At 51.6% G+C, this 26,465-nt stretch overlaps 1 protein-coding gene across 1 annotated transcript in view; it reads right to left on the bottom strand.

The window, feature by feature from the left end:
• The window catches only part of SART1 (spliceosome associated factor 1, recruiter of U4/U6.U5 tri-snRNP), a 149,307-nt gene that overhangs the window by 31,013 nt on the left and 91,829 nt on the right, over positions 1-26,465 (bottom strand). Inside the window, exons 11-19 of the mRNA XM_075326488.1 lie at positions 25,729-25,847; positions 25,413-25,534; positions 24,428-24,546; positions 21,680-21,850; positions 17,975-18,085; positions 17,727-17,814; positions 17,483-17,573; positions 16,757-16,892; positions 16,387-16,476 (exon numbers count right to left, since the gene is read on the bottom strand). Coding sequence (XP_075182603.1) covers positions 16,387-16,476; positions 16,757-16,892; positions 17,483-17,573; positions 17,727-17,814; positions 17,975-18,085; positions 21,680-21,850; positions 24,428-24,546; positions 25,413-25,534; positions 25,729-25,847 — 1,047 coding nt within the window. The remainder of the gene's footprint in view (positions 1-16,386; positions 16,477-16,756; positions 16,893-17,482; positions 17,574-17,726; positions 17,815-17,974; positions 18,086-21,679; positions 21,851-24,427; positions 24,547-25,412; positions 25,535-25,728; positions 25,848-26,465) is intronic.

Raw genomic sequence — 26,465 nt, 5'->3', positions numbered from 1 at the left:
ACTCCGCTGACAGTCTGCACTGGATGAAGCCTTGACTAGAAGGTCGTCCAGGTAAGGAATCACTGCCAACCCCTGGAGGTGCAGAACCGCAACCACTGCTGCCATGACCTTGGTGAATACTCGAGGGGCCGTGGCTAACCCGAAGGGGAGAGCCACGAATTGGAAGTGTTCCTCTCCGATTGCAAAACGTAGCCAACGCTGGTGTGAAACTGCAATTGGCACATGCAGATAAGCATCTCTGATGTCGATGGATGCCAGGAAATCTCCTTGGGTCATTGAGGCAATGACTGATCGCAGAGACTCCATGCGAAAATGCCGCACCTGAACATGCTTGTTGAGAAGCTTGAGATCCAGGATGGGCCGGAAGGAACCGTCCTTTTTGGGGACTAGGAAGAGATTTGAGTAGAAACCTCTGAACCGTTCCCGGGCGGGAACCGGTACAATTACTCCGTTGGCCTGCAAGGATGCCACAGCCTGAGAGAAGGCGGCGGCCTTGGAGCAGGGGGGAGTGGACAGAAAAGAAGGGAATTTTGTTTACTTACCGTAAATTCCTTTTCTTCTAGCTCCTATTGGGAGACCCAGACAATTGGGTGTATAACTTCTGCCTCCGGAGGCCACACAAAGTATTACACTTTAAAAAGTGTAACCCCTCCCCTCTGCCTATACACCCTCCCGTGCATCACGGGCCCATCAGTTTTGGTGCCAAAGCAGGAAGAAGGAAACTTATAAATTGGTCTAAGGTAAATTCAATCCGAAGGATGTTCGGAGAACTGAAACCATGAACCAAAGAACAATTCAACATGAACAACATGTGTACACAAAAGAACAACAGCCCGAAGGGAACAGGGGCGGGTGCTGGGTCTCCCAATAGGAGCTAGAAGAAAAGGAATTTACGGTAAGTAAACAAAATTCCCTTCTTCTTTGTCGCTCCATTGGGAGACCCAGACAATTGGGACATCCAAAAGCAGTCCCTGGGTGGGTAAAGAATACCTCGATTAAAAGAGCCGTAAAAACGACCCCCTCTTACAGGTGGGCAATCGCCGCCTGAAGGATCTGCCTACCTAGACTGGCATCCGCCGAAGCATAGGTATGCACCTGATAGTGTTTTGTGAAATTGTGCAGACTCGACCAGGTAGCCGCCTGACACACCTGCTGAGCCGTAGCCTGGTGCCGCAATGCCCAGGACGCACCTACGGCTCTGGTAGAATGGGCTTTCAGCCCTGTAGGAACCGGAAGTCCAGACGAACGGTAGGCTTCAAGAATCGGTTCCTTGATCCACCGAGCCAGGGTTGACTTGGAAGCCTGCGACCCCTTACGCTGGCCAGCGACGAGGACAAAGAGCGCATCAGAACGGCGCAGGGGCGCCGTGCGAGAAATGTAGAGTCTGAGTGCTCTCACGAGATCTAACAAGTGCAAATCCTTTTCACATTGGTGAACTGGATTAGGACAAAAAGAAGGTAAGGAGATATCCTGATTGAGATGAAAAAGGGGATACCACCTTAGGGAGAAATTCCGGGACCGGACGCAGAACCACCTTATCCTGGTGAAACACCAGGAAGGGGGCTTTGCATGACAGCGCTGCTAGCTCAGACACTCTCCGAAGTGACGTGACTGCCCCTAGGAAGACCACCTTCTGCGAAAGGCGTGATAGAGAGACATCCCGCATCGGCTCGAAAGGTGGTTTCTGAAGAGCCGTTAGCACCCTGTTAAGATCCCAGGGTTCTAGCGGACGCTTGTAAGGTGGGACTATGTGGCAAACCCCCTGCAGGAACGTGCGGACCTGCGGAAGCCTGGCTAGACACTTTTGAAAAAACACGGAAAGCGCCGATACTTGTCCCTTGAGAGAGCCGAGAGACAAACCCTTGTCCATTCCGGATTGAAGGAAAGACAGAAAAGTGGGCAAGGCAAACGGCCAGGGAGTAAAACCCTGATCAGAGCACCAGGATAAGAAGATCCTCCACGTCCTGTGGTAGATCTTGGCGGACGTCGGTTTCCTGGCCTGTCTCATAGTGGCAATGACCTCTTGAGATAACCCTGAGGACGCTAGGAGCCAGGACTCAATGGCCACACAGTCAGGTTGAGGGCCGCAGAATTCAGATGGAAAAAAGGCCCTTGAGACAGCAAGTCTGGTCGGTCTGGTAGTGCCCACGGTTGACCCACCGTTAGATGCCACAGATCCGGGTACCACGACCTCCTCGGCCAGTCTGGGGCGATGAGGATGGCGCGGCGGCAGTTGGACCTGATCTTGCGTAACACTCTGGGCAGCAGTGCCAGAGGAGGAAAGATATAAGGCAGTCGAAACTGCGACCGATCCTGAACTAATGCGTCTGCCGCCAGAGCTCTGTGATCTTGAGACCGTGCCATGAATGCCGGGACCTTGTTGTTGTGCCGGGACGCCATTAGGTCGACGTCCGGCGTTCCCCAGCGGCAGCAGATCTCTTGAAACACGTCCGGGTGAAGAGACCATTCCCCTGCGTCCATGCCCTGGCGACTGAGAAAATCTGCTTCCCAGTTTTCTACGCCCGGGATGTGAACTGCGGAGATGGTGGAGGCTGTGGCTTCCACCCACAGCAGGATCCGCCGAACTTCTTGGAAGGCTTGACGACTGCGTGTGCCGCCTTGGTGGTTGATGTACGCCACCGCCTTGGCGTTGTCCGACTGAATTCGGATCTGCCTGCCCTCCAGCCACTGCTGGAACGCCTTTAGGGCTAGATACACTGCGCTGATTTCCAGAACATTGATCTGAAGGGAGGACTCTGCCGGAGTCCAGGTTCCCTGAGCCCTGTGGTGGAGGAAGACCGCTCCCCACCCTGACAGACTCGCGTCCGTCGTGACCACAGCCCAGGATGGGGGCAGGAAGGATTTTCCCTTCGACAAAGAAGTGGGAAGAAGCCACCACTGAAGAGAGGCTTTGGCTGCCCGAGAAAGTGAGATGTTCCTGTCGAGGGACGTCGACCTCTTGTCCCATTTGCGTAGAATGTCCCATTGGAGTGGACGCAGATGAAACTGCGCAAATGGAACTGCCTCCATTGCTGCCACCATCTTCCCTAGGAAGTGCATGAGGCGCCTCAGGGGGTGTGACTGGGCTCGAAGGAGAGATTGCACCCCTGTCTGTAGTGAACGCTGTTTGTCCAGCGGTAGCTTCACTATCGCTGAGAGAGTATGAAACTCCATCCCGAGGTAAGTCAGCGATTGTGTCGGTGTCAATTTTGACTTTGGGAAATTGATGATCCACCCGAACCTCTGGAGAGTCTCCAGAGCAGTGTTCAGGCTGTGTTGGCATGCCACCCAGGAGGGTGCCTTGACTAGGAGATCGTCTAAGTAAGGGATCACCGAGTGTCCCTGAGAGTGTAGGACTGCTACCACTGTTGCCATGACCTTGGTGAAGACCCGTAGGGCTGTCGCCAGGCCGAAAGGCAGTGCCACGAACTGAAGGTGTTCGTTTCCGATGGCGAAACGCAGGAAGCGCTGATGCTCTGGTGCAATCGGCACGTGGAGATAAGCATCCCTGATGTCGATTGATGCTAGGAAGTCTCCTTGGGACATCGAGGCGATGACGGAGCGGAGAGATTCCATCCGGAACCGTCTGGTTTTCACGTGTCTGTTGAGCAGTTTGAGGTCCAGAACGGGACGGAATGATCCGTCCTTTTTTGGTACCACAAACAAGTTGGAGTAAAAACCGCGACCACACTCTTGAAGGGGAACAGGGATCACCACTCCTTCTGCCTTCAGAGTGTTCACCGCCTGAAAAAGAGCATCGGCTCTCTCGGGGGGCGGAGATGTTCTGAAGAAACGAGTCGGAGGACGAGAGCTGAGCTCTATCCTGTAACCGTGAGACAGAATGTCTCTCACCCATCGGTCTTGGACATGTGGCAACCAGGCGTCGCAAAAGCGGGAGAGCCTGCCACCGACCGAGGATGCGGTTTGGGGAGGCCGAAAGTCATGAGGAGGCCGCCTTGGGGGCGGTTCCTCCGGCGGTCTTTTTAGGACGTGACTTAGACCGCCATGAGTCAGAGTTCCTCTGGCCCTTCTGTGGCCTGTTGGACGTGGAGAATTGAGATCTGGCTGAGGGCCGAAAGGTCCGAAACCTCGGTTGTATCTTCCGTTGCTGAGGTCTGTTTGGTTTGGACTGGGGTAAGGACGAGTCCTTTCCCTTGGATTGTTTAATAATTTCATCCAATTGCTCGCCAAACAAACGGTCGCCAGAAAATGGCAAACCGGTTAAGAACTTCTTGGAAGCAGAGTCTGCCTTCCATTCGCGTAGCCACATGGCCCTGCGGACTGCCACTGAATTGGCGGATGCTACCGCTGTACGGCTCGCAGAGTCCAGGACGGCGTTCATGGCGTAGGACGAAAAAGCCGACGCCTGAGAGGTTAAAGACACAACCTGCGGAGTAGAGGCACGTGTGACTGCATTAATCTCAGACAGGCAAGGCTGAGATAGCTTGGAGTGCCCATACGGCTGCGAATGCCGGAGCAAAAGACGCGCCTATGGCTTCATAGATGGATTTCATGAGGAGCTCTATTTGCCTGTCAGTGGCATCTTTGAGCGATGAACCATCTGCCACTGCTACTATAGATCTAGCCGCCAGTCTAGAGACTGGAGGATCCACCTTGGGACACTGAGCCCAACCCTTAACTACGTCAGGGGGGAAGGGGTAACGTGTGTCATTGAGGCGCTTAGTAAAGCGCTTGTCCGGAAATGCTCGGTGCTTCTTGACCGCATCTCTGAAGTTGGAGTGATCGAAAAACTCACTCCGTGTACGTTTGGGAAACCTAAATTGGTGTTTCTCCTGCTGTGAAGCAGACTCCTCTATTATTGGAGTTGGAGGAGAAAGTTCTAGCACCTGGTTGATGGACGCTATAAGGTCATTTACTATGGCGTCCCCTTCTGGTGTATCCAGATTGAGAGCAACGTCAGGATCAGAGTCCTGATCTGCCACCTCCGCTTCATCCTCCAGAGAGTCCTCATGCTGAGACCCTGAGCAGTGTGATGAAGTCGAGGGAAGTTCCCAGCGAGCCCGTTTAGGCGGTCTGGGACAGCGGTCCGTGTCGGAGTCCTCACCGTGGGACCTAGGAGACACCCCAGGAGCAGTTTGCTGCGCCGACCGAGGGGGGCCTGGGGGCAATGATTCAACAGTGCCCGGGGCCTGTGTTACCGGTCTGGACTGCAAAGCTTCTAGTATCTTAGCAGACCATCTGTCCATAGACTGAGCCATGGATTGTGAAAGAGACTCAGAAAGTTTCTCAGCCAACACTGCAAACTCTGTCCCTGCCACCTGAACAGTGGCAGCCGGTGGTTCTACCTGGGCCGAGGGTCCCACCAGTGCCTGAGGCTCCGGCTGAGTGAGTGTCACAGGGGCCGAGCATTGCACACAATGAGGGTAGGTGGAACCTGCAGGTAACATAGCCGCACAAGAGGTACAAGTTGCAAAATAAGCCTGTGCCTTGGCACCCTTGCTTTTTGCAGACGACATGCTGTTGTCTCCTCTTAGAGAAATCAGTGAGGGTATATAGCCCAGCAAATAATGCGGCCGAACAGAGCAAATGTATACACAATATGGATATATATATACACTTCGGCACCCAGGGGAGCCAGCACCTTAACTGGTGCGGCTTACCGACCGCCCTCAGCGGTTGTGTGTCCACCAGATTCCCTGCCTGGGCCTCCCAGAGTTATGGAGCTCTATCTGAAGTTCTCCACCGGCAGCAGCGATGATAACAATGGCTGCCGGCGTTCTGAGAGGAGGAGGGAGCCGTGGGCGTGCCTCAGAAAGTGCGGGAATCTGGTGCCCCACGGTGCTCAGTGAGGGGGGAGGAGGATACTAAGTATGCTCCAGCCCTCACCGCTGACGTCCAGTCTAGCGTCCCGCCCTTACCCCTGACTGGCAGGCCCGGGGGCGGGAATATGCGGTACTAGGCCGCAGAAGCCGGGGACTAAATTTAGAAGCGTGGCCGGCAAACAGGCGCGGTCGGCGCGGTAGTCCCGGCGACACCAAACACGCTGCTGCAGCGTCCGATACACAGGCGCTCTATGCGCCATCCCCAAGGGGACACAGAGTACCTCTGAGAAGCAGGGCCTGTCCCTGATGATATCCAGTCTCCTGTCCGTCAGATTCCCTCAGGGGCTGCGGAGGGAGCCCGGTCCCAGTGCATGGTGACCAGTTAGGATCCCACTTCTCCCAGAGCCACTAAGGGATGGGGAAGGATAACGGCATGTGGCTCCAGCCTTTGTACCCGCAATGGGTACCTCAACCTTAACAGCACCGCCGACCATAGTGGGGTGAGAAGGGAGCATGCCGGGGGCCCTGGGGCCCTCTTTTCTTCCATCCGATAAAGTCAGCAGCTGCTGCTGACTAAAATGTGGAGCTTGCGTGAATGTGTGCCTCCTTCAACACAAAGCATAAAACTGATGGGCCCGTGATGCACGGGAGGGTGTATAGGCAGAGGGGAGGGGTTACACTTTTTAAAGTGTAATACTTTGTGTGGCCTCCGGAGGCAGAAGCTATACACCCAATTGTCTGGGTCTCCCAATGGAGCGACAAAGAAAATCTGTTTGGCGGGCTGGAAGAGAATTCTATCCTGTAGCCGTGGGAGATGATATCCCGCACCCACTGATCGGAGACGTGTTGAAACCACACGTCGCCAAAGTGGGAGAGCCTGCCACCGACCAAGGACGTTGCTGGCTCGGCCAGATAGTCAAGAGGAGGCTGCCTTGGTGGCAGCAGCTCCTGCGGACTTCTGAGGACGCGGCTTCGTGCGCCAGTTGGGCTTCTGGTCCTTGGCTGAGTTAGTGGACGAGGCCGAGGGCTTAGAGGACGACCAGTTAGAGGAACGAAAGGAACGAAACCTCGACTGGTTCCTGCCCTGGACAGGTTTCCTGGTTTTAGTCTGTGGCAAGGAAGTACTCTTCCCGCCAGTAGCTTCCTTAATAATCTCATCCAGTTGTTCACCGAACAGCCTGGACCCAGCAAATGGGAGCCCAGCAAGGAACTTCATTGAAGAAGCGTCTGCCTTCCACTCTCGAAGCCACAAGATCCTGCGGATAGCGAGGGAATTAGCCGAAGCCTCCAGCATGGCAGACATGGCGTAGGATGCAAAGGCTGAAGCCTGGGAAGTTAAGGCAACCATTTCAGGCATAGAGTCCCTAGTGAGGGAATGCATCTCCTCCAGAGAAGCAGAGATGGCCTTGAGAGCCCACACTGCTGCAAAAGATGGGGAGAACGAGGCCCCTGCCGCCTCATATACAGATTTGGCCAGGTCAACCTGGCGGTCAGTGGGATCCTTAAGTGAGGTGCCATCAGCCACTGAAACAACTGTCCGGGCTGAGAGTCTAGACACCGGAGGGTCTACCTTTGGTGATTGAGCCCACTCCTTGCCCACCTCTGGTGGAAAGGGAAAACGGTCATCAGAACCACGCTTTGGGAAGCGTTTGTCAGGACAGGCCCTGGGCTTGGTCACAGTGGCCTGAAAACTGGTGTGGTTAAAGAACACACTCCTAGTTCTCTTAGGCAAGGTAAACTGGTGTTTTTCTGCCAGAGAGGGTTGCTCCTCTGATACTGGTGGATTGAGGTCCAGTACAGAATTAATGGACGCAATCAAATCACTAACATCTGCGTCACCCTCCGTCAGATCAATGGGGCACATGGAGGTAGCGTCCGAGCCCCCAGTAAAGACATCCTCCTCGTCCTGCGAGTCAGCTCGTGAATCAGAGCCGCGGGACGAGGAAGGAGAGGGGACCCTGCGTCTCCTTTTAGGAGGACAGGGTCTGGGAGCAGGTGAAGAATCCTCTGTGAGCTCTGCAGAGCGAGCCGTAGCAGCAGAGGCGCCCTGAGAAAGGGGCTGATGCATGCTCAGCAGAGTCCGGGACAACTCTCCCATGGAGTCGGCAAAGGACTGGGAGATAGACTTAGAGAAGGATTCTACCCATGCCGGGGGTTCAGCCACCGGGGCTGGAGCAGCCGGAGGGACCACTGTGGAGACTCCAGGCTGAGGCACCACCATGTTAGAGCAGGCGTCACAATGTGGATAAGTGCTCGGTTCAGGCAGTACGAGCTTACATGCAGTGCATATAGAGTACAGCCTTGCAGCCTTGCTCCTAGTGTGAGACATGCTGCTGAGGTGGGGGCTCTGAGCCAGAATGACCCCCAGAGAGTGTATAAAAAGGTACACAACCGGAGGTTGTGGCTTACCAGACCGTTTGTGTGCCCTCCGGATCCCACAGCTCGGACCCCCAGACAGATAGGCAGAGATGCTGCAGTCAGCGCCGATCGGTGTGAGAACGCTGATAAAATGGCGCCGGAGCGAGGAGAGGGGGCGGAGCCTAGTCAAAGAGCGGGATCCGGAGGGCCAAGGAGATATACAAGGGAGGGAAACATCTCCTCAGAGAGGAGTGTCCTTCCCTGTGCCGAACGGCCGGTGGGCGGAGCCGCACTGTCCCTCTGCATGACTGACATGCAGGGGCAGTGAAAACGAAACTAGGCCTCAGGTGAAGCATTTACAATGCGGCCGGCGCGCAGGCACCCTCGGCGCGGTTCTCAGGTGAAAACCAGAGAACAGGCCGGAAAAGTCACAAAAGTTAAATAACGCACTCTCCCCAACAATAAAGTACAAGGGACCCCTCCAAATAACGTCTCAAATACTTAGCTTGTGAGACGCAGGGCCAGGTCCCTGAGGGATGAGTGCTCCGTCCGGCAAGATCCTGAAAGGGCTGCGGATGGAGACCGGTCTCCTGCAAGGCAGTGAGAACCGTGCTGGCTCCCACTTCAAGCCAGAGCCCGAGGGATGGTGAAGGAGCGCGGCATGTAAGGCTCCAGCCCTGAAATCAACCTTAACAACACCGCCGACACAGTGGGGTGAGAAGGGACATGCCGGGGGTCCAGACTTGGACCCGCTTTTCTTCAAATTCTTTAAAATCAAAAATCTGATGAGAATGCATGTGTGGATGTGTGCCTCCTGAACACAAAGCATTGAACTGGCTATATTTGGTTATCCAGGGGGTGTATATGCTCGGAGGGAGGAGCTACACTTTTTAGTGTAGTACTTTGTGTGTCCTCCGGAGGCAGAAGCTATACACCCCATGGTCTGGGTCTCCCATAAGGAACGATGAAGAAATATATAATGAAAATGAATATATATATATATATATATATATATATATATATATATATATATATATATATATATAATAAAGAATTTTGTTTTCTATTCTTTTTTTCGCTAAAATTTGATTCACAAGAAGCAATGAAGGGAATTTTGTTACTTACCGTAAATTCCTTTTCTTCTAGCTCCTATTGGGAGACCCAGACGATTGGGTGTATAGCTACTGCCTCCGGAGGCCACACAAAGCATTACACTAAAAAGTGTAAGGCCCCTCCCCTTCTGGCTATACACCCCCAGTGGGATCACTGGCTCTCCAGTTTTAGTGCAAAAGCAAGAAGGAGGAAAGCCAATAAATGGTTTAAACAAATTCACTCCGAAGTAACATCGGAGAACTGAAAACCATTCAACATGAACAACATGTGGACCCGAAAAACCAACCCAAAAATCCCGAAGGACAACAGGGCGGGTGCTGGGTCTCCCAATAGGAGCTAGAAGAAAAGGAATTTACGGTAAGTAACAAAATTCCCTTCTTCTTCGTCGCTCCATTGGGAGACCCAGACGATTGGGACGTCCAAAAGCTGTCCCTGGGTGGGTAAAGAAATACCTCATGTTAGAGCTGCAAAGACAGCCCTCCCCTACGGGGAGGCAACTGCCGCCTGCAGGACTCTTCTACCTAGGCTGGCGTCCGCCGAAGCATAGGTATGCACCTGATAATGTTTGGTGAAAGTGTGCAGACTCGACCAGGTAGCTGCCTGGCACACCTGTTGAGCCGTAGCCTGGTGTCGTAATGCCCAGGACGCACCCACGGCTCTGGTAGAATGGGCCTTCAGCCCTGATGGAACCGGAAGCTCAGTAGAACGGTAGGCTTCAAGAATTGGTTCCTTGATCCATCGAGCCAGGGTGGCTTTGGAAGCCTGCGACCCTTTGCGCTGACCAGCGACAAGTATAAAGAATGCATCCGAGCGGCGCAGGGGCGCCGTGCGGGAAAAGTAGATTCTGAGCGCTCTCATCAGATCCAACAAATGCAAATCCAATTCATATCGATGAACTGGATGAGGACAAACAGAAGGTAAGGAGATATCCTGACCGAGATGAAAAGGGGGATACCACCTTAGGGAGAAACCCCGTAAGCAGGCGCAGCACTACCTTGTCTTGGTGAAACACCAGGAAAGGAGCTTTGGATGACCGCGCTGCTAGCTCGGACACTCTCTGAAGAGACGTGACCGTTACCAAAAAAAGCCACTTTCTGTGACAGTCGAGAAAGTGAAAAAACATCCCTCAGAGGCCCCAAGGGCGGCTCCTGGAGAGCAATAAGTACCCTGTGCAGATCCCATGGGTCTAACGGCCCCTTGTACGGAGGGAGAATGCGACCAACCCCCTGCAGGAACGTGCGTACCTGAGGAAGTCGTACTATGCGATTCTGAAAGAATACAGACAGCGCTGGGACTCGTCCGTTAAGGGAGCCGAGCGACAAACCTTTTCCCAAACCAGATTGCAGGAAGGAAGGAAAAGTAGGCAATGCAAATGTCCAGGGAGACACTCCCTGAGCAGAGCGCTAAGAGAAGAATATCTTCCACGTCTTGTGGTAGATCTTGGCAGACGTCAGCTTCCTAGCCCGTCTCATGGTGGCAATGACGACTTGAGATAATCCTGAAGACGCTAGAATCCAGGACTCAATGGCCACACAGTCAGGATCAGGGCCGTAGAATTCAGTGGAAAAAAACGACCCTTGGGACAGTAAGTCTGGCCGGTCTGAGAGTGCCCACGGTTGGCCGACCGTGAGATGCTACAGATCCGGGAACCACGACCTCCTCGACCAGTCTGGGACGACGAGGATGGCGCGGCGGCAAGCGGAGCTAAGCTTGCGTAGCACTCTGGCAATAGTGCCAGAGGTAGAACACATAGGGTAGCTGGAACTGCGACCAATCCTGAACGAAGGCGCCTGCCGCCAGAGCTCTTTGCTCGTGAGACCGCGCCATGAAAATCGGGACCTTGTTGTTGTGTCGAGACGCCATTAGGTCGACGTCCGGCATCCCCCAGCGGCTACAGATTGCCTGACACCATTCTGGGTGCAGAGGCCATTCCCCTGCATCCATACCCAGGCGACTGAGGAAGTCTGCTTCCCAATTTCCTACGCCCGGGATGTGAACTGCGGATATGGTGGATGCTCTGTCCCCCACCCACATCAGAATCCGCCGGATTGCCAGGTAGGCTTGGCGATGCGTGTTCCGCCTTGGTGGGCGATGTCTGCCACCGCTGTGGAATTGTCCGACTGAATTCGGATCTGTTTTCTTTCCAGCCACTGCTGGAAGGCTTGCAGGGCAAGATACACTGCCCAGATTTCCAGAACATTGACGGATGGACTCCATGACCGTCTGAGAAGGGAAACGTTCCTGTCTAGGGACGACGACTCCCCAACCCATTGGCAAAGCATGTCCCATTGAAGTGGACGCAGATGAAACTGCGCGAAAGTGACTGCCTGTGCATGAGACGTCTTAAGGGGTGTGACTGGCCTTGAAGGAGAGACTGCACCCCCGTCTGTAGTGAACGCTGCTTGTCCAGCGGAAGCTTCACTACCGCTGAGAGAGTGTGAAACTCTATGCTCAGATATGTCGGCGATTGGGTCAGTGCCCGATGTAACCTTGAAAAGTTAATGATCCACCCGAAACTTTGGAGAGTCTCCAGCGCCACGTTCAGGCTGCGTTAGTGGATCGTCCCAGTAAGGATCACAGAGTGACCCTGAGAGTGCAGGACTGCTCCCACTGCTGCCCTGAACCTGGCGAAAACCCGTGGGGCTGTCGCCAGACCGAAGGGCAGGGCTACGCACTGAAGATGCTCGTCTTCAATAACGAAAACGTAGCACACGCTGGTGCTCTGGAGCAATCGGCACGTGGAGATAGGCATCCTGATGTCTATTGATGCTAGGAAATCTCCTTGCGACATTGAGGCAATGACGGAGCGGAGGGTTACATCCGGAACCGCCTGGCCTTCACGTGCTTGGTGAGCAGTGTTAGGTCCAGAACGGAACGGAAAGAGCCACCCCTTTTTTGGCACCCCAATCAGATTGGAGGAAAAAACCGTGTCTTGTTCCTGAAGAGGAACAGGGATTACCACTTCTTCTGCCTGCAGAAGAGCAACGGCTCAGTGGGGGGAGGGGGGGAGAAGTGCTGAAGAATCGCGTCGGAGGACGAGAACAGAGTTCTATCCTGTACACGTGAGACAAAATGTCTCTCACCCACCGGTCTGTGACCTGTGGCAGTTAAATATCCCCAACGGGAGATTCTGCCCCCAACCGCGGATGCGGAGAGAGAGAGCTGACAGTCATGAGGAGACCGCCTTGGTAGCGGTTCCTCCTGCTGCCTTCCTTGGGCGTGATTGAGTCCGGCCGGAATCTGAGCCCATCTGAGCCTTTTGAGCCCTTTTGGACGAGGACAACTGGGACCTGCCCGAGCCTGGGAAGGACCAACCTCGACTGTCCCTCCAGGACAGCATTACTAGGGTAAGTCGCAATGCAGACATTGCGAGGTTAAGGACACCACCTGCGGCACAGATGCACATGTGCTCAAGACCAGCTGCGCAAGCGCAGCTGAAATAGGTTAGAGTGCCCCTACGGCTGCGAATGCCGGAGCAACCGACACGCTGATAGCTTCACAGACAGACTTCAACCAGAGGTCCATCTGTCTGTGAATGGTATCTTTAAGTGAAGTCCCATCTTCACTGCAACTATGGATCTAGCCGCAAGTCTGGAGATTGGGGGATCCATTTGGACCCTGGGTCTAGCGCTTTACCACGTCAGGTGAAAGGGATAACGTGTATCCTAAAACGTTTGGAGAAAACGCTTATCTGGTAAGCGTGGTGTTTCTGAACTGCTTCTCTGAAGTCAGCGCCAGAAAAATACTCAATATACACTTGAGATACTGAAAGAGGGATTTATCCTGCTGTGAAGCTGACCCCTCCCCTGGAGGAGTTGAGGGGGAAATACCCAACTTTCCATTGATGGACGCTATAAGATTATTCACTATAGCGTCACCATCCGGTGCATCCGGATTGAGAGCGGTCTCAAGATCAGAGTCTTGAACAGCTACTTCTGCCTCATGACACAGAGAGTACTCCTGTGGTGACCCTGACCAGGAGATTGGGGGATCTGATGAAGTCGAGGGCCATTCCCCTGGAGCTCACTTAGGCCGTCTGGGACTGTCGTCCGTGTCAGAGCTTGCACCCTGGGATGTATGGGACCCCCCTGGAACCCTGATCTATTCCCAATCAGGGTGGCCAGGGGCATTGAATCAACCTTGGCCAAGGTCTATCTGGACTGCAAAGTCTGTAAGATATTAGTCATAATCACAGACAATAAAGCAGCGGAAACTGCAACTCCATCCCTGTCCATGGACAGGGATCACAGGTGGTCTATTGGCTACCTGTAACGGAGACCCCGGTTGAGCAAATGCACATACTGGGGGCCCTGGAACCGTATCACATGCAGTACAAGCAGCATAGAAAGCCTGTGCCTTGGCACCCCTGCTTTTTTGCTGTTGTTGTCTAGCCATCTAGGAGCATTAGCTAAGAATAGCGACCTTACAGTGAATGCATACAAGCATGAAGTACAAATAAACCCTTCAGCACATGTAGTACAAGCAGCCTAGAAAGCTTGTGCCTTGGCACCCTTGCTTTTCTGCTGCTGTTGTCAAGTTATCCAGGAGCATTAGCCAAGAATAGCGACATACAGTGAATGTATAGCATACAAACATGAAAATAAACACTGCAGCACATGCAATTCCAGCAGCATTGAAAGCTTGTGTCTTAGCACCCTTGCTGTTTGCTGCCGCTGGCTAGCCATCTAGGCGGGTAGACAGCCAAGAATAGCCATTACAGTGCCATGTACAGTCTGTGCTTTAGCACCGCTGCTTTTTAGCTGCTGTTTCTAGGCCTGCATCCTGAATAGCGACTTTACAAAAAGTACAGCAGGACACTTCGGCATTAGTGGGTCAGCACTGCAGCTGCCGCTTACCGCCCGCACAAAAGCAGGTGTGTGGCGCCTCCTGTAACTGCTAGCTCAGCGCTTGTCTCCGTTTTCCCGCTCTGCGTGCCGGAATGGCTGCCGGCGTCCAGAGAAGAGGGGCGGGCCGAGGGCGTGCCCGAGACAAGAGCGGGAACCCGGCGTCCCACTGAGTCTAGTGAAGGGGGCTGGAGAATGCAAAGCAGACTCCAGCTCCCTGCGCTGACATACTGTACAGCGTCCCGCCCCTTCCCTGACTGGCAGGGCTGGGGGCGGGAACGAAATGAAAACTAGGCCGCAAAGCCGGGGACTCGAGTAATAAGCGCGGCCGTCCTATGTGCACGGCCGGCGCGGAAGTCCCCGGCGCACCACAAGTCCCAGCCGCGCCACAGTGTAAAACACCCAGCAGCGGCCGGCGCGGCCGTTCCCAATACATAAATTCACTCAGCAAAGCTGCAGTGAATAATAGCACAAGCGCTCTGCGCTGTTGTCCCCGGCGCACTAACACTCCCAGCAATGCTGGTGCGTGTGTGCGCGATGTGTACGGGGACACAGAGTACCTTAATGTCGCAGGGCCCTGTCCCTGAGGATACCCAGCTCCAAATCCAGCAGGTTCTCTGGGTCTGTGGATGGAGCCCGGTCTCAGTGCCTGGAGACCGGTAAGATCCCACTTCGCCCAGAGCCCCATCAGGGGGATGGGGAAGGAAAGCAGCATGTGGGCTCCAGCCTCCGTACCAGCAATAGGTACCTCAACCTTACAAACCGCAAGTGGGGTGAGAAGGGAGCATGCTGGGGGCCCTATATGGGCCCACTTTTCTTCCATCCGACATAGTCAGCAGCTACTGCTGACTAAACAGTGGAGCTATTGCATGGATGTGTGCCTCCTTCGCACAAAGCTTGAAAACTGGTGAGCCAGTGATCCCACTGGGGGTGTATAGCCAGAAGGGGAGGGGCCTTACACTTTTTAGTGTAATGCTTTGTGTGGCCTCCGGAGGCAGTAGCTATACACCCAATCGTCTGGGTCTCCCAATGGAGCGCCGAAGAAATCTCTGTTAATTCCACAGTGCTTTACCTACATTGGCAAAACTGTCCCCATGTCCCCATTGGGGCTCACAATCTAAGATCCCTATCTGTAGGTCTTTGGAGTGTGGGAGGAGAACCCGGAGGAAACCCATGCAAACCCATACAAACTCCTTGCAGATAGTGTCCTTATTTATAAAAATTAAATGTATATGTGGCGCCCCTGCGGCATCAGTCGCCATAGGGTACTGCACCTCACTTAAGGTGCAGTATTCATCTCGGGTAAGGAGGGGGTTAATCACCGGTGTTACCCATTCCAAACAGTTAGGTGCCTTTTCACCGGGGACTGGACTAGGGTACATAGGTGGGTGGCCATTATGAAGCATGGGACTTTCCCGGTCACTAGGACAACCACCTGGAGGAAGGGATCACGGGGTAGAAGTAGGAGCAACCTTTACACAATCTTCAGTCAAGTCGGGATTACAGTTCTGGCGACACGACACCACCTTCTTCTGTCTTTTCTTCACCGCTCCCGAGGCTTGGAGCGGGAGGCTCAGCCCGGGTTCCTCACTTCTGACGGGGCATTCCTTAGGAAAGGACACTTTCAAGCACCGGTGGCTTCCTCTAACGGCATTGGCTGAAGCCCAACACTGCAAAGACCGGCACCTCCTGGGCAACTCACGGACAGTGAGTAAAGACCTGGAACCGCAACTACTGTGTCTGTCCCCATCACTGTCGTCGCCCTGCGCTTCGGCGCTAATAGCCACTACTACCGCCATCATCCTCCCAGGGGCCTAGCTTCACCTGCGGGAAGCTGAACTATCCTAGCTGTGACACCACCCGCCCCAGAGGACAGGGACCGCAGCGGTGGCTAATCCCTGGCCACATACCGCAGGTGGCGTCACGAGACAACTACAACTCCCAACATCCTCCACTACCTATCCTCATTACACCTTGGGGACACCCGTGACATCCTGGACCCGACATCACCGGCCCTGTGACTAGTAACGTTTAACCCCTGCCCCGTGGGTGCTACATATTCGTACTCCCAAACAGCTGTGAAAAATAATATAAATTTGTCTTGCATAAAACAAGCCCTACATTAGACAAAGTTGTGGATACTGGAAAGTTGAGGCAAAAGCAGGAGAACAAAACCCAAACTTTTAGGCTTGATCATGAAGGGGTTAAATCATACTTATGAGGTGAATAGCCTGTATCTGTATACTTATCAGTCATTATAGGAGTCTGTTCTCAGGGTCTGCACTCACCGCTTCCTCATCTAGTTTCTTCATGCGTTTTTCGGTCTTCATTTTACCTGAGCCTTTACCATGGAACCGATGAGACAACTGTCTAAATGCCTGTAGTGAGAGATGTCAACAGATATTACAGGAAAGAGCGCGAAAGAGAAAGACAGCGCGCGCGAGACACAGCGCGCGCGAGACACAGCGCGCGCGAGACACAGCGCGCGCGAGACACAGCGCGCGCGAGACACAGCGCGCGCGAGACACAGCGCGCGCGAGACACAGCGCGCGCGAGACACAGCGCGCGCGAGACACAGCGCGCGCGAGACACAGAGCGCGCGAGACACAGAGCGCGCGAGACACAGAGCGCGCGAGACACAGAGCGCGCAGAACTTGCCTCTTTTGGACACAGTTTCCTCCCAGTTTCATCCACGTATTCAATTTTGACGTCAGGCTTGTAGCCATCCTTTTCCTTAAAGTCCTGTGTGAACCCTCTGTACTCCTCTCGTCTGCTGTACTTGTCATCTATTGCCCTGTGTCATAGTGGCATAAAAAACAAAAAAAACAATGGTCAAAGATCAAAAAAAGTGAGAGAAAAACAAGAACCATGCAGACAAAGCGTGATGCGTACTTTACAATCACCTTCTGATGTTAGGACAAATACTGGGTACAACACTTCCAGGGAGGATGGGAAGGTGGAGGGAGGGGGGGGAGGATGGGAAGGTGGAGGGAGGGGGGGGGGGATGGGAAGGTGGAGGGAGGGGGGGGGGATGGGAAGGTGGAGGGGGGGGATGGGAAGGTGGAGGGAGGGGGGGGATGGGAAGGTGGAGGGAGGGGGGGATGGGAAGGTGGAGGGAGGGGGGATGGGGAGGGGATGGGAGGGGGGAGATGGGAAGGGGATGGGAATGGGGAGATGGGAAGGGGATGGGAGGGTGAGATGGGAAGGGGATGGGAAGGTGGAGGGAGGGGGGGGGGGAGATGGGAAGGTGGAGGGAGGTGGGGGGGCGATGGGGATGGGAAGGTGGAGGGAGGGGGGGGGGGGGGGGAGTAAGGTGGGAGGGGGGGTAAGGTGGAGGGAAGCAATCATTACTTCCAGCATCTGCAGCCCAAAATTCTTACTTACATTTTGTCCTCTATGCAGTAATTGGCGGATGGCAGTAGCTTATTGGGAGCTTTAACACGTGCAATCTTTTGTACGGTGGTTTCCAGCAAGCCTGTAAACAAGAAGAGACACCTTTTCAATGATAGCTTCTCCTATTGTAAGAATACACTGATACATTGCCCCTATCTGCAGATTGCGCACAGGTGGGATTGTTTTCTATTGTGCGGCACTGACTTTCCCTTATTACGTCCTCAGTATGTGATACCTTTGTTCTGACACAGATGTAGCGCGGCAGCCAGGCCCCTGTTCACAATCGGCTCCTCATCCAATATGGTGGTAGAAGACGCAGAATACTGATAAACACAGAAATAAATCATTGGGTTATGAAATAAAGAAAACATGCGCAGTATACGATTGTTATAGAACTTTCCAAAATAGACATAATATAGGAAAGGAAAAAAAAAAAAACAACAAAAAACAATGGCAATGTGACATCTGTACGCGTCCCCTCACATCTTGCTGGTTTTTCTCCTCATCCAGGTTCACCATGCTCCAGCCGATGTTTTCTTCCCCATCAGAGTCACCGTGTTCATTCTCAGACTCTTCTTGATCTTTCTCAAAATCCTAAGAAGCACAATGTGAAGTGTGAATTAGACCCGGTGCGCGGCTCACGTTAATGGATTCTGTTTGACGTATGGGCGTTAGTTCCCCCAGACTAGTCAGCCCTTTTTCCATGGTATCACGGCCATTGGAAATTTCGGCTCATTTCGTCCACGCCCGGTGTGCCTTTAAAGCAGGGTGGACACTTCCCAGCTTCATTAGGCACACTGCGCACGGTTGGAAGTTTAGAAGACTGCTCGCGTACCCGTCTCCTGAATTTTTAATCATGTGCGGTGGGGGTCTAATGAAGACGGGAATTGTCCACCCTGCTCCTGAGGCGCACTGACATGGCCGAAATAAGCCGCCTGTATGCGCAAAATTTCCAGGAGCAATGATTTTGGAAATACAACTATGAATGCTGCTGGGTTGGAGGGCAGAGGAGACCTGACAAGTTCCCTTTAAAGGGAAGGGGTCGTCCAAAAAAAAATTTTCAATAACTGAAAAGTATTAATGTTTTGCTTAAATATTATTTGTTTTTAATTGAGCAAAATATAAAAAAAATAAATAAAAAGTTTGATATTTTCCACTCTTAAACACTACAGAAATCCTACTGTAGAACTAGCCTGGATTACAGCTGCAGTAAAGTGGGCAGAATCTGCTCTCCTGTGTGCAATGTCACTGCCCCCTCCCAATCTGGGTGTTTCCAAAGGATAACAGAGAATGAAGTTTAGGGACACAGTGTCTAAAGTGTCACCAAGGACAGCAGGAGTATCACACAGGATAGGATTAGATACAAAGCTCAGCAGGCAGTATCACAGGAGAGGATTAGATACGTGGCTTAGCAGACAGTATCACACAGGACAGGATTAGATACCCAGCTCAGAAGACAGTACCACACATGATAATATTAGATACACAGCGGCGGGGGGAGGGGCGCCAATACTCACGCACTGCTCTGCATGCACGTCCGCAGCGGCTGCAGCAAGGAGAGCGGGGTGGGGGGGGTGTCATTGGAGACGGTAGTAGCGGCGGCGGGGGGACGGGAGACAGTAGTAGCGGCGGCGGCGGGGGGACGGGCACCGGTACTCACATGCTCTGCATGCACACAAAACACATACAGCTCTGCTGCATGCACGCCGGCAGTGGCGGCATGGGGGAGGGGGTGTTATTGGAGACTAACGGCGGGGCGAGGTGGGAGGCGCCCCATACTCACACATCCCGGTGGGTGACAGGGTTAAAGTGGAGCAGACAGCACTCTCTGTGAACTCCACAAATATGGCGCCGATCTCCTCCCTCTGCTGTGATCTGGACAGCCCAGGGGGCGCGTCCAGGTCACAGCAGACGCCTTCTCTATATACAGTATAGAGTCGCAGCCCGACCACTGTCTTCTATGCACAGGGCCTGCCATAAAGGAGCTAACTGTCGTTACACACAGCAAATCCAAGATGGCCCCCAGTGCTTCAGTAAAACTAGATTTTAATAAAAACTTAATAAAAAGTGAAATTTTGTATTAAAAATACTTGATTTCATAATCACTATTATTAATACAAAATTAAAAAAATGCGACATCTTACCTTTAATTCAAAGTGTATAGAAGAGACCAAAAAGAAATCATTGTTGAATGCTGCCGTATGTAAGAACTACCAATCTAATGTATAAAGCTGAGTGTATGTGTATGTATGTATGTATGCATGCATGCATGCATGCATGTATGTATGTATGTATGTATGTATGTATATGTCCGCTGAAGGAATCTGCACAGTCGCATTTACAATCACGAAATTTTGCAGACGCCCCATGTGACCCAGGGAACGTCAGACTATTTTGACTGAAAAAGTTAACCCCGCGCTTTACAGTTACTCTCCAAAATCCTGCCTCCATTAAACTGAATGGAGCTGGGAGCTGCAGGCTATTAATAGCAACTGTCAGTGTTTGCTATAGGAACAAAACAAACTGTTAGTATAAGAAGCTTATGTGTGAGGTAATAACATGTCGGTGGGGAGACAGCCCGGGAACAGAGAGACAGCCCGGGAACAGAGAGACAGCCCGGGAACAGAGAGACAGCCCGGGAACAGAGAGACAGCCCGGGAACAGAGAGACAGCCCGGGAACAGAGAGACAGCCCGGGAACAGAGAGACAGCCCGGGAACAGAGAGACAGCCCGGGAACAGAGAGACAGCCCGGGAACAGAGAGACAGCCCGGGAACAGAGAGACAGCCCGGGAAAAGAGAGACAGCCCGGGAAAAGAGAGACAGCCCGGGAAAAGAGAGACAGCCCGGGAAAAGAGAGACAGCCCGGGAACAGAGAGACAGCCCGGGAAAAGAGAGACAGCCCGGGAAAAGAGAGACAGCCCGGGAAAAGAGAGACAGCCCGGGAAAAGAGAGACAGCCCGGGAATAGAGAGACAGCCCGGGAATAGAGAGACAGCCCGGGAACAGAGAGACAGCCCGGGAACAGAGAGACAGCCCGGGAACAGAGAGACAGCCCGGGAACAGAGAGACAGCCCGGGAAAAGAGAGAAAGCCCGGGAAAAGAGAGACAGCCCGGGAAAAAGAGACAGCCCGGGAAAAGAGAGACAGCCCGGGAAAAGAGAGACAGCCCGGGAACAGAGAGACAGCCCGGGAAAAGAGAGACAGCCCGGGAAAAGAGACAGACACACACACACACAGAGATAGAGAGAGACAGACAGCCACAGAGATGGAGACAGATTGTCTGTATTTATATCAGTCTGAGACATAGACACAGACAGACAAAGAAAGACACAGACAGAGAGACAGACAGAGACTGGGAGAGAGACATAGACTGTTACTATCCCGGGCAACGCCGGGTACTACAGCTAGTCCATATGTATAGTTGCTTTAAAAATCCTCACATAACGCAGCATAGTCAGCTTAAAGAAAACCTCACAGCACACTCATGCTGCCCGGACGACAGGCAATGTTAAATCAGAAACTGTGTTATTGTAGGATTTAGGCCACGTTCACACGTTGAGTATTTGGTGAGTTTTTTCCATCAGTATTTGTAGCCAAAACCAGGAGTGGGTGATAAACCCAGAAATGGTGCCCGTGTTTCTATTATACTTTTCCTCTGACTGTTTCACTCCTGGTTTTAGCTTAACAATACTAATATAAAATACTGCCCAAATACTGAACATGTGTGAATATGGCCTTATGCTAAAAATGATGCAACTCGGATGACTAATCCCAGATCCAGGTCCTTGACAGCTTGCACCTGCCCCCGCTCCAGTGGGCTAAAAGGTCTCTTTCTATATATACAACACATTAGGGACAGATCCGTCAGTCATGGGGAGCGGGGCGAGGCAAAGTTGTCAGGGACTGATCTCTCAAACTAGTCATCCAAGTTGCAAAAAGTCTGCTTCCTCTGGAACGTGGCATCGAGTAAAACAGGTCTGCAATAACACAGCCAGTGTCTGCTTTATGTTGCCTGTAGATCGGGCTGCATGATTCGGCTGGCAGGTTCCCATTAACAGATCTACACTAAAACAGTTGTCCTAACTGGACAGATGATAACATGTTGGTCCCATTGATCTGGAGAATGGAGGTACTGAAGTGGCCCGGTAATGTCCGCATTTGCCTAAGTCTTTGGAAATCAGTTACATACCATTAAATCTTCTTGATCCTCCCTGTTCCCCGCTAAACCGTAAGTTGGGATCTCTCCAAGAGTTCTGCAAAATTCGGAGGTGGCATTAAACACTATGGAGCCTTTCTTATCGTCGTCTTCGTCGTCGTCTTGGCTTTTCTGATAGTGGAGTTTTTTGACCATTGCCGCAATCTAAACAGAGAACAGAATCAGATCAGATTTTAATGGCATTTTACAAAAATGCAAAATTTCCAAACCCTTTATCAATTAACATCTCTCTTCAATGCATGGTTCATTTATCCTCAGAGCAATGGCTGATCTCTGGGGTCCACGCGCTGCGACCCGCACTGATCACGAGGACAGGTTCGGAAATACCACATTAAAATGAAACAGTGACCGACTATCTGCGGCCGCCCCATAGACAACGATCATTTCAGAGTATTGTTCTTGGCATAAGTGGGCGGGGGTCGCAGTGGTCGGACTTCCCAAGTGATCAGGAACAAATAGGTAAATTGCAAAGATTGAAATAACCTATAAATATGCAGGATTATAAGGACTGATTCACCACCCCACAAAGACACACAAGTGCCCCTTGTTCTCCAGTGGTTCAGGCAAAGCAACGTTTACTTCCCCGGATGCAGATCAAGACATCCCGAATCATCCATTTGGCAGAAATCCATTATTCTGATTACCACCAACTTTATGATATATGCTTATGTGGCTGAGGCTACAATTTCAGGCTTACACAATATCCCCTCTCTCTGGAGGAAGGACAGACAGGGGCAGGAATAACTAACAAAGCCTGCCCCCCCCCCCCATTAGATATTCTGCAGCACCTATCAATCACGAACAGTGCATTTCACAAACTTTACTTGCCTGTATTTCATAAAGTATACATCCGATCTCACAACTAATAGTATGTATAGAATCAGCCTGATAGCACCAATATAACACTGGCATTGGGCTATACAGGAATATCCTGGTGGTTGGTCCTTTTTAAAAAAAATGTCCGCCCCTCCTCAACAGCCTACACCCAGCTATTCAGTTAGTGCAAAAAGCAGTAGGTGAAGCAAATAGACTCCCCAAACAAGGGAGTGAGCTGTGTCCCCCAATGAAGGCTAGGAGAAAGATTTTACAGTTAGTACCAAAAATCCTCTTTTCTAGGTCAAAAGCTGTCCAAGGGGTGGAAAAACTAATAATAAAGCAGAAGGAGAAATAGCAATCCCTCAGATTACCACAATGCCTGCTTCTGCCAGTGCAAAGGTAAGAGCTTTGCAAAGATGTGGCCTGATGACTAAGTACCGGCATCACGCAGTAGAAGAATGGACATCATGAGTAAAAACAGGTCAGAAACTCCTACATGATACTAATCTATCTAAACTGATTAGCCGGGTGTCGGCAGGCCAGGTATAGCCTGGTGGGAGAGGAGCTGACTTTTTTCAAAGATGCAGTCTTTGTTTCAGCCTCCAGGTGGCAGCATATACCCATGGGTTCCTGTGTCCCCAATAAAGTATCCGAGAAATAAAATCTATTACTTGCTATAACAATTTTCTTACCAGCTTTCAGTACCGTCTTTTCCTGCGTATAAGGCGACCCCCAACTTTTCCAGTTAAAATATAGAGTTTGGGACATATCGTATATACTCGAGTATAAGCCCATTGTTTAGTAATATCCTCTGCAGTAATGTGCCCATTGTTTAGTAATATCCTCTGCAGTAATGTGTCCATTGTTTAGTAATATCCTCTGCAGTAATGTGCCCATTGTTTAGTAATATCCTCTGCAGTAATGTGCCCATTGTTTAGTAATATCCTCTGCAGTAATGTGCCCAATGTTTAGTAATATCCTCTGCAGTAATGTGCCCATTGTTTAGTAATGTCCTCTGCAGTAATGAGCCCATTGTTTAGTAATGTCCTCTGCAGTAGTGTGCCCATTGTTTAGTAATGTGTAATGTGCCCATTGTTTAGTAATGTCCCCTGCAGTAATGTGCCCATTGTTTAGTAATGTCCCCTGCAGTAATGTGCCATTGTTTAGTAATGTCCCCTGCAGTAATGTGCCCATTGTTTAGTAATGTCCTCCTACTGGTCACCTTCTTGTCCCCTATTATGCCGTTGTTTACACACAATAAAAGATATTCTCACCTGTCCTCTGTTCCCGCGGTGCCTTCAGCCATTTCTTGCAGACCACAGGCACACAGACCCCTCCATGATAGCGTCTGGTGCAAGGAGTGGCCGCTGCAGGATGTCTTCATGGCTTTACTGCAGTTGAATGCTTTACCTGGCCACAAAGCATTCAACTGCTGTAAAGAGCTGACAGCAGCAGCGGCCCTGTGTATTGGACGCGATCATGGAGGAGTGCTTCTTGTGGACTGCAGGCACATAGACCCCTCCATGATAGTGTCCAGTGCACGGGGCCACCGCTGCTGTCAGCGCTTTACTGCAGTTGAATGCTTTGTGGCGCCGTAAAGCACTCCACTGCAGTAAAGCCATGATGAGATCCTGCAGCAGCCGCTATCACGGAGGGGTCTGTGTGCCTGCGGACTGGAAGAAGCAGCTGGAGGCACCACGGGAACGAAGGAGAGGTGAGAATATGTTTTATTGTGTGTGAACAATTGCACTAAAGCCATGACGGCACCGTGCACCGCGTTTAAGACGACACCGGGCGTATAAGACAACCCTTGACTTTTGAGAAGATTTTCAGGGGTTAAAAAGTCATCTTATACGCCGGAAAATACGGTAATTCTGGTACCCAGGATTGTCTCCGCACACTCACCTTTTCACTACTGTCCTTCTGCTGCTGAATTTGTTTCAGTCGTCTACTTTTTTCAAGCTGTTTGTGTAACTCAGTTTCCAAGTCGTCTTCCTCTACAATACCCGGAGAGCTGGGACCGTCTTATGTACAACGAGCAACGAAAAAGAGAAGGAAATTAATATGATCCTATATAAAGAGATAATCAGTGTGGCAATCAAAGACTAGGGGAGGGGGGTTAGAGTAAATCACTTGATTTTTGTGCATATACAGTGGAACCTTGGTTAACGAGAACTATCCGTTCTGGGACTGTGCTTGTTAACCAAGTTACTCGTCTAGCAAAGCAAGATTTCCCATAGGAAATAATGGAAGCTCAGACAATTCATTCCACAACTATTGCGCCATTCCACACTCGCATATTATACTCAACTTACCTTCTGTTCCATCGCCGGCCTCCTGGTTCTTGCAGTTTGCTGGTCCGGATGTGTATCGGGTAACCATTGCGACCGACGCCGGTGCTTCCGCTGCCAGAGCGCTGACATCAAAGGCAGGAGCCGCTTGCCTCTGATTGTTCAGCGCGCTGCCTTACGAGTAGTGGCTGACAGCAGAAGTTCCTCCATCGTCACGATGGTTACCCGATACACATCCTGTACCGGCGAACTACAAGAACCAGGAGGCCGGTGATGGAACGGAAGGTAAGGTGAGCATAATGTGTGCGTGTGTGCGTGTTTGTTTGTGCAGACTGCAAGAGCGGGTCAGAGCGCGGTGGATATACGGAACCGGAAGTGTGTGCGGTGAGTACTTTTCTCGTACGGCAAAGATTGCTCGTAAAGTGAGTTACAAATTTACAGCAAGCTTTGCTCGTTAGGCGAAATACTCCCTAACTGGGTTACTCGTTAAGCGAGGTTCCACTGTATTTTATATTGCTACTGGCCAAGCAAATCTCTCAATCTGAGATGTCTGTAATCCATGATGTCTTTTTTAAAGTAAAAACTTTCAACTTTCTTACCTTCATCACTGATGTCCATGCTCTCCAAACGCATATCATCAGACTTGGGCACAGCGGCTCTTAACTCCATGTCTTGCCCATCATCTTCGGAAATGACACGCTTACGGCCCCGGCCACGAGTTCTAAAACAGAAAATATAAGGCCGGTATAGTTTTCTTGATGATATATTAAAATATCCAAAAGGAATGCAAAATGATGGACATATCACTGTGCGTGATGAGCATTTAACATCCCCACATACAATGGTAAATAAAAAGTGCTTGTAACATACATTCTGTGTTTCTTTTAAAATGGCAGTGATAGTTGGAAAACGTACCTCGAACCAAAGTCGCTTGTGCGGGTGTCCGGTTTAATGCGCAACAAGTCATCCCTCAGAGCAGATTTTGCTTTCTTACGGATCTTTTTCACACGAATCTTCGTTTTCTTGAAGGACACCTTTCATAGACAAGAAACCAGCATTTCCAGAGATTAAAAAGATCCAACATTTTCCAAACTTATGGCACCGTCACTGACAACTACTGAGGGCAATTCAGGTGCTCCACATCAAGAGCAGCTCTTCCGCTCTGCAGTTGACAAAGCATGACCGTCGACGTCTTGCTGATTCAGCTCAAACTCGGAGAGAAAAGGGTTAATAAACCGTGCTGCCGTAGAAAGGAGGATCCATGTAGAAGCAATGATTTTGTCTACACGTTTCAAAGCCATATGGCTTCTTCCTCAGGACAATTATTTATGTACTAGCCAACGCTCAGCTCAAGGGTATACAGCTCACCCCCTGGTACATAGCTCCCCCCAAAGGGTATACAGCTCCTCTTCTACCCCCCCCAAGTGTATACAGCTCCTCCCCCACCCAAGGGTATACAGCTCCTCTCCTCCCCCCAAGGGTATATAGCTCCTCCTCCCCGCCAAAGGGTAGACAGCCCCCCCGCCAAAGGGTATACAGCTCCTCCCCCCTCCCAAGGGTATACAGCTCCTCCCCCCGCCCAAGGGTATACAGCTCCTCCCCCCGCCCAAGGGTATACAGCTCCTCCCCCGGCCCAAGGGTATACAGCTCCT

This window comes from Anomaloglossus baeobatrachus, chromosome 10 (genome assembly GCF_048569485.1).
Source record: "Anomaloglossus baeobatrachus isolate aAnoBae1 chromosome 10, aAnoBae1.hap1, whole genome shotgun sequence".
Lineage (NCBI taxonomy): Eukaryota > Metazoa > Chordata > Amphibia > Anura > Aromobatidae > Anomaloglossus > Anomaloglossus baeobatrachus.
This window is presented reverse-complemented; position numbering and strand designations above follow the sequence as displayed.